Raw genomic sequence first — 6,056 nt, 5'->3', positions numbered from 1 at the left:
TAGTGTGTGTGTGTGTGTGTGTGTTGTGTACCTGGTTGTAGTGTGTGTGTGTGTGTGTGTTGTGTACCTGGTTGTAGTGTGTGTGTGTGTGTGTGTTGTGTACCTGGTTGTAGTGTGTGTGTGTGTGTGTGTTGTGTACCTGGTTGTAGTGTGTGTGTGTGTGTGTTGTGTACCTGGTTGTAGTGTGTGTGTGTGTGTGTTGTGTACCTGGTTGTAGTGTGTGTGTGTGTGTGTTGTGTACCTGGTTGTAGTGTGTGTGTGTGTGTGTTGTGTACCTGGTTGTAGTGTGTGTGTGTGTGTGTTGTGTACCTGGTTGTAGTGTGTGTGTGTGTGTGTTGTGTACCTGGTTGTAGTGTGTGTGTGTGTGTGTTGTGTACCTGGTTGTAGTGTGTGTGTGTGTGTGTTGTGTACCTGGTTGTAGTGTGTGTGTGTGTGTGTTGTGTACCTGGTTGTAGTGTGTGTGTGTGTGTGTTGTGTACCTGGTTGTAGTGTGTGTGTGTGTGTGTTGTGTACCTGGTTGTAGTGTGTGTGTGTGTGTGTTGTGTACCTGGTTGTAGTGTGTGTGTGTGTGTGTTGTGTACCTGGTTGTAGTGTGTGTGTGTGTGTGTTGTGTACCTGGTTGTAGTGTGTGTGTGTGTGTGTTGTGTACCTGGTTGTAGTGTGTGTGTGTGTGTGTTGTGTACCTGGTTGTAGTGTGTGTGTGTGTGTGTTGTGTACCTGGTTGTAGTGTGTGTGTGTGTGTGTTGTGTACCTGGTTGTAGTGTGTGTGTGTGTGTGTTGTGTACCTGGTTGTAGTGTGTGTGTGTGTGTGTTGTGTACCTGGTTGTAGTGTGTGTGTGTGTGTGTTGTGTACCTGGTTGTAGTGTGTGTGTGTGTGTGTTGTGTACCTGGTTGTAGTGTGTGTGTGTGTGTGTTGTGTACCTGGTTGTAGTGTGTGTGTGTGTGTGTTGTGTACCTGGTTGTAGTGTGTGTGTGTGTGTGTGTGTGTGTTGTGTACCTGGTTGTAGTGTGTGTGTGTGTGTGTGTGTGTTGTGTACCTGGTTGTAGTGTGTGTGTGTGTGTGTGTGTGTTGTGTACCTGGTTGTAGTGTGTGTGTGTGTGTGTGTGTGTGTTGTGTACCTGGTTGTAGTGTGTGTGTGTGTGTGTGTGTGTTGTGTACCTGGTTGTAGTGTGTGTGTGTGTGTGTGTGTGTTGTGTACCTGGTTGTAGTGTGTGTGTGTGTGTGTGTGTGTTGTGTACCTGGTTGTAGTGTGTGTGTGTGTGTGTGTGTGTTGTGTACCTGGTTGTAGTGTGTGTGTGTGTGTGTGTGTGTTGTGTACCTGGTTGTAGTGTGTGTGTGTGTGTGTGTGTGTTGTGTACCTGGTTGTAGTGTGTGTGTGTGTGTGTGTGTGTTGTGTACCTGGTTGTAGTGTGTGTGTGTGTGTGTGTGTGTTGTGTACCTGGTTGTAGTGTGTGTGTGTGTGTGTGTGTGTTGTGTACCTGGTTGTAGTGTGTGTGTGTGTGTGTGTGTGTTGTGTACCTGGTTGTAGTGTGTGTGTGTGTGTGTGTGTGTTGTGTACCTGGTTGTAGTGTGTGTGTGTGTGTGTGTGTTGTGTACCTGGTTGTAGTGTGTGTGTGTGTGTGTGTGTTGTGTACCTGGTTGTAGTGTGTGTGTGTGTGTGTGTGTTGTGTACCTGGTTGTAGTGTGTGTGTGTGTGTGTGTGTGTTGTGTACCTGGTTGTAGTGTGTGTGTGTGTTGTGTACCTGGTTGTAGTGTGTGTGTGTGTTGTGTACCTGGTTGTAGTGTGTGTGTGTGTGTGTGTGTTGTGTACCTGGTTGTAGTGTGTGTGTGTGTGTGTGTGTTGTGTACCTGGTTGTAGTGTGTGTGTGTGTGTGTGTTGTGTACCTGGTTGTAGTGTGTGTGTGTGTGTTGTGTACCTGGTTGTAGTGTGTGTGTGTGTGTGTTGTGTACCTGGTTGTAGTGTGTGTGTGTGTGTGTTGTGTACCTGGTTGTAGTGTGTGTGTGTGTGTGTTGTGTACCTGGTTGTAGTGTGTGTGTGTGTGTGTGTGTGTGTGTGTGTGTGTGTGTGCCTGGTTGTAGTGTGTGTGTGTGTGTGTGCGCGCGCATGTGTACCTGGTTGTAGTGTGTGTGTGTGCGCGCACATGTGTACCTGGTTGTAGTGTGTGTGTGTGTGTGTTTGTGTGTTGTGTACCTGGTTGTAGTGTGTGTGTGTGTGTGTGTGTAGTGTACCTGGTTGTAGTGTGTGTGTGTGTGGTGTACCTGGTTGTAGTGTGTGTGTGTGTTGTGTACCTGGTTGTAGTGTGTGTGTGTTGTGTACCTGGTTGTAGTGTGTGTGTGTGTGTGTGTGTGTGTGTGTGTGTGTGTGTGTGTACCTGGTTGCGGTCTCGGGCGGTGGCGTATCTGAACCTCTGGATGTAGTAGAAGACGAGCCAGGCCAGTGAGATGATCATAAGGACGATGAAGGAGATGGAGACGAAGACAACGGAGGTGCGGCTCACGTACTTCTGCAGGTTCCGTGTCCCGATGGTGATGTGCATCGTCACCGTCACGTTCCTCTCCAACAACAGCACCAGCTCACGCCCTCGGTGCTCAGGGATCATAATCGCTACCACATCACCTGTATCTGAGAGAGAGAGAGAGAGAGAGAGAGAGAGAGAGAGAGAGAGAGAGAGAGAGAGAGAGAGAGAGAGAGAGAAATGGAGAAAGAGATCGAGAGAGGGAGAGGAAGAGAGAGAGAAAAATGGAAAGAGAGAGAAAAATGGAGAGAGAGAGAAAAGGATGTTATTGATTATACAACAAAACTAATTTCTTTAAATGATGACTCTTTCCACACGTCCCTCTGATCACCTGTTCACTCATCCTGCACTTATAGTTTATAAAACACTCTTCACTGAGTGTGAAGCAGCATGAACGTTTCCCTTCACATGAACCTGCAGACCCAAACCTGTTCCAGCATGAACCTGCTCCTCCTGAGCTCAACATCACCATAAACACAACCATCAAACCGGTGAGACCAGTTCTGTTTATTTACATGACCACTCGCTCACTCGTCCTGGTGAAGAGCATCTTGGAACGTTCCTGTCCCACTCCACTGATAAACTGCTCCATATCAAATCATATCTACTGCATTTCATCCTTTATTCCATCTCTATCTTCCTTTTATAATTTCCTGTTCTTCCATTTTTTTCTTCTTAAAGACTTCCCTCTTTCTTTTCAGCTTTCTACCTTTCACTTCTTCCTCTCTTCAGTTCTTTCTGGGCTGCTCTTTCTTTCTCTACTTGTTTTCTTCTCTTTCATCTCTTCATCTTTTCTGTTCTTTCCTCTCCACAGCGTGCAGAACTTTTAAGGCATCTGAGAAAAGCCCTTATCACGAGCGACTTACATTTATCTCATTCACACAACTGAACAGTGATGAGGTTAGGGGCCTCGCTCAGGGGCCAAGATTGGCAGCTAGGATTTAAACTCACAACCTTCAGATTCAAAGTTCAATGCCTTACCCACTAACCTTCTCCAGAACCTCATCAGATCATCTCTCCTCCTCAGTCTGATGTGAAACAGTGACTATCTCAGGTGTGGAGGGATCTCAGGTTTGATCAATCTGAAATGTGGATGGATTTAAGGTGTTGAAGTCTAAGGTGGTGACGGTGGTAACAAAGTCTGAGGTTGTGACGGAGTCTGAGGCGGTGATGGAGGCTGAGGTGGTGACGGAGTCTGAGGTGGTGACGGTGATGACGGTGGTCTGAGGTGGTGACGGTGGTGGTGACGGAGTCTGAGGTTGTGAGGGTGGTGGTGACGGAGTCTGAGGTTGTGAGGGTGGTGGTGACGGAGTCTGAGGTTGTGAGGGTGGTGGTGATGGAGTCTGAGGTGGTGACGGGGTCTGAGGTGGTGACGGTGATGACGGAGTCTGAGGTGGTGACGGAGTCTGAGGTGGTGACGGAGTCTGAGGTAGTGACAGTGGTGACGGGGTCCGTGGTGGTGACGGGGTCTGAGGTGGTGACAGTGGTGACAAAGTCTGAGGTGGTGACGGGGTCTGAGGTGGTGACGGTGGTGACAAAGTCTGAGGTGGTGACGGGGTCTGAGGTTGTGACGGTGGTGACAAAGTCTGAGGTGGTGACGGGGTCTGAGGTGGTGACAAAGTCTGAGGTGGTGACAAAGTCTGAGGTAGTGACAAAGTCTGAGGTGGTGACGGTGGTGACAAAGTCTGAGGTGGTGACGGGGTCTGAGGTGGTGACGGTGGTGACAAAGTCTGAGGTGGTGACAAAGTCTGAGGTGGTGACGGTGGTGACAAAGTCTGAGGTGGTGACGGGGTCTGAGGTGGTGACGGTGGTGACAAAGTCTGAGGTGGTGACGGGGTCTGAGGTGGTGACAAAGTCTGAGGTGGTGACAAAGTCTGAGGTAGTGACGGGGTCTGAGGTGGTGACGGTGGTGACAAAGTCTGAGGTGGTGACGGAGTCTGAGGCGGTGACGGAGTCTGAGGCGGTGACGGAGTCTGAGGCGGTGACGGAGTCTGAGGTGGTGACGGAGTGACGGAGTCTGAGGTAGTGACGGTGGTGACGGAGTCTGAGGTTGTGACAAAGTCTGAGGTGGTGACGGTGGTGACAAATTCTGAGGTGGTGACAAAGTCTGAGGCGGTGACGGGGTCTGAGGTAGTGACGGTGGTGACGGGGTCTAAGGTGGTGACGGAGTCTGAGGTAGTGACGGTGGTGACGGAGTCTGAGGTGGTGACAAAGTCTGAGGCGGTGACGGTGGTGACGGGGTCTAAGGTGGTGACGGAGTCTGAGGTAGTGACGGTGGTGACGGAGTCTGAGGTGGTGACAAAGTCTGAGGTGGTGATGGTGGTGACAAAGTCTGAGGTGGTGACGGGGTCTGAGGTGGTGACGGTGGTGACGGAGTCTGAGGTGGTGACGGGGTCTGAGGTGGTGACAAAGTCTGAGGCGGTGACGAATGTAAAATGTTGGGTCTGAGGAGTGGATAGATCTCAGGTCTTTATGGATCTATGGTTTGGATGGGTCTGAGGTGTTAATGGTGTGTGAGGTGATGGTGGATCTAAAGCTTTTCGAGTGGGTCTGAGGTGTTGATGTTGCTGATAGCTGTGTATAACCGGAAGCTGTTGTCCGGTGTGTTTGGGGAATTACCCGGATGTGTCATGGTGATGGTCTCGTTGGCGTTGGAGGACCCGACGTTGAAGATGACGACGGCGGAGGCGTTCTGTCCGGACGCGTGGCGGATCTTGTCGCGGTACGAGCAGTTTCCGCGCGTGACCAGGGCAATCCACGCGGCGGCTCGCTCGGGGACGACGAAGCGCGTGTTGGGGTCGCAGGCGTGCCGCTCGCGCGTCGTCGCCGCCGTGGCGAGCAGGCCGTGGGCGTCGCGCTTCGGGGAGTGCTCGCCGTAGTGGCCGCACTCGCTCCGCTCGGTGCGCGGCTCGCCCGTCAACGGGTCCGCGTACGTGACGCTGACGAACGCCGTGTACCACTCCTCCTTCTCCGCGCCGAAGTCCGCGCACAGCGCGCGCGCCGACCACAGCGACACGACGAGGCACGCGTACAGCGCGAGGCCGCGGCACGCCTCCGTCACCGAGCGCCACATTTCTGTGACAGGGGCTCCTACATTCCGTCACATAAACAACACCGAAGGCAGAGGCGCGTCCCAAATCACTCGCCTCCACTCTCCGGGGAGGCACAAGGGCATTGCACGATTCGCAGTCGTGAACTCGAGAACATTACCGCAGTAAGCGGTGTGCGGATTGGAACACGACACGAGCTTTTCTTCTCCTCCGCCTGTCGCGCTTCTCGGTGATCTCAAACCACACAGCACGCAGCAGCGCCCCCAGTGGTGAGACACCGGATTGCAGTTTCTTCAGTCTTCTCTCCAGGTTTTTTCACTGTGGCTCAATTTTGCTCAAACATCTAACCAGACTATTAGTTCACATATTCAATATTTATATTAATTAGTACCAGCTTAATCCAGTAGTCTTTCCCCCAGAACCACACCACACACACTTACACTCTCACATAATATCTCAGAAATCAGTTTTATTGCCAGGTACAGCAAA

At 51.2% G+C, this 6,056-nt stretch overlaps 1 protein-coding gene across 1 annotated transcript in view; it reads right to left on the bottom strand.

Annotated features, from left to right (window-relative positions):
* rnf150b (ring finger protein 150b) overlaps window positions 1–6,023 on the bottom strand; it is a 12,351-nt gene extending 6,328 nt beyond the window's left edge. Inside the window, exons 1-2 of the mRNA XM_083521501.1 lie at window positions 5,137–6,023; window positions 2,374–2,624 (exon numbers count right to left, since the gene is read on the bottom strand). Coding sequence (XP_083377627.1) covers window positions 2,374–2,624; window positions 5,137–5,590 — 705 coding nt within the window. The 5' untranslated portion in view covers window positions 5,591–6,023. The remainder of the gene's footprint in view (window positions 1–2,373; window positions 2,625–5,136) is intronic.
* Between the last annotated feature and the right edge of the window lie 33 nt (window positions 6,024–6,056).

This window comes from Silurus aristotelis (genome assembly GCF_946808225.1).
Source record: "Silurus aristotelis genome assembly, chromosome: 19".
Classification (NCBI taxonomy): domain Eukaryota; kingdom Metazoa; phylum Chordata; class Actinopteri; order Siluriformes; family Siluridae; genus Silurus; species Silurus aristotelis.
The sequence above is the reverse complement of the archived record's forward strand: the minus strand, read 5'-3'. Positions and strand labels throughout refer to the sequence as shown.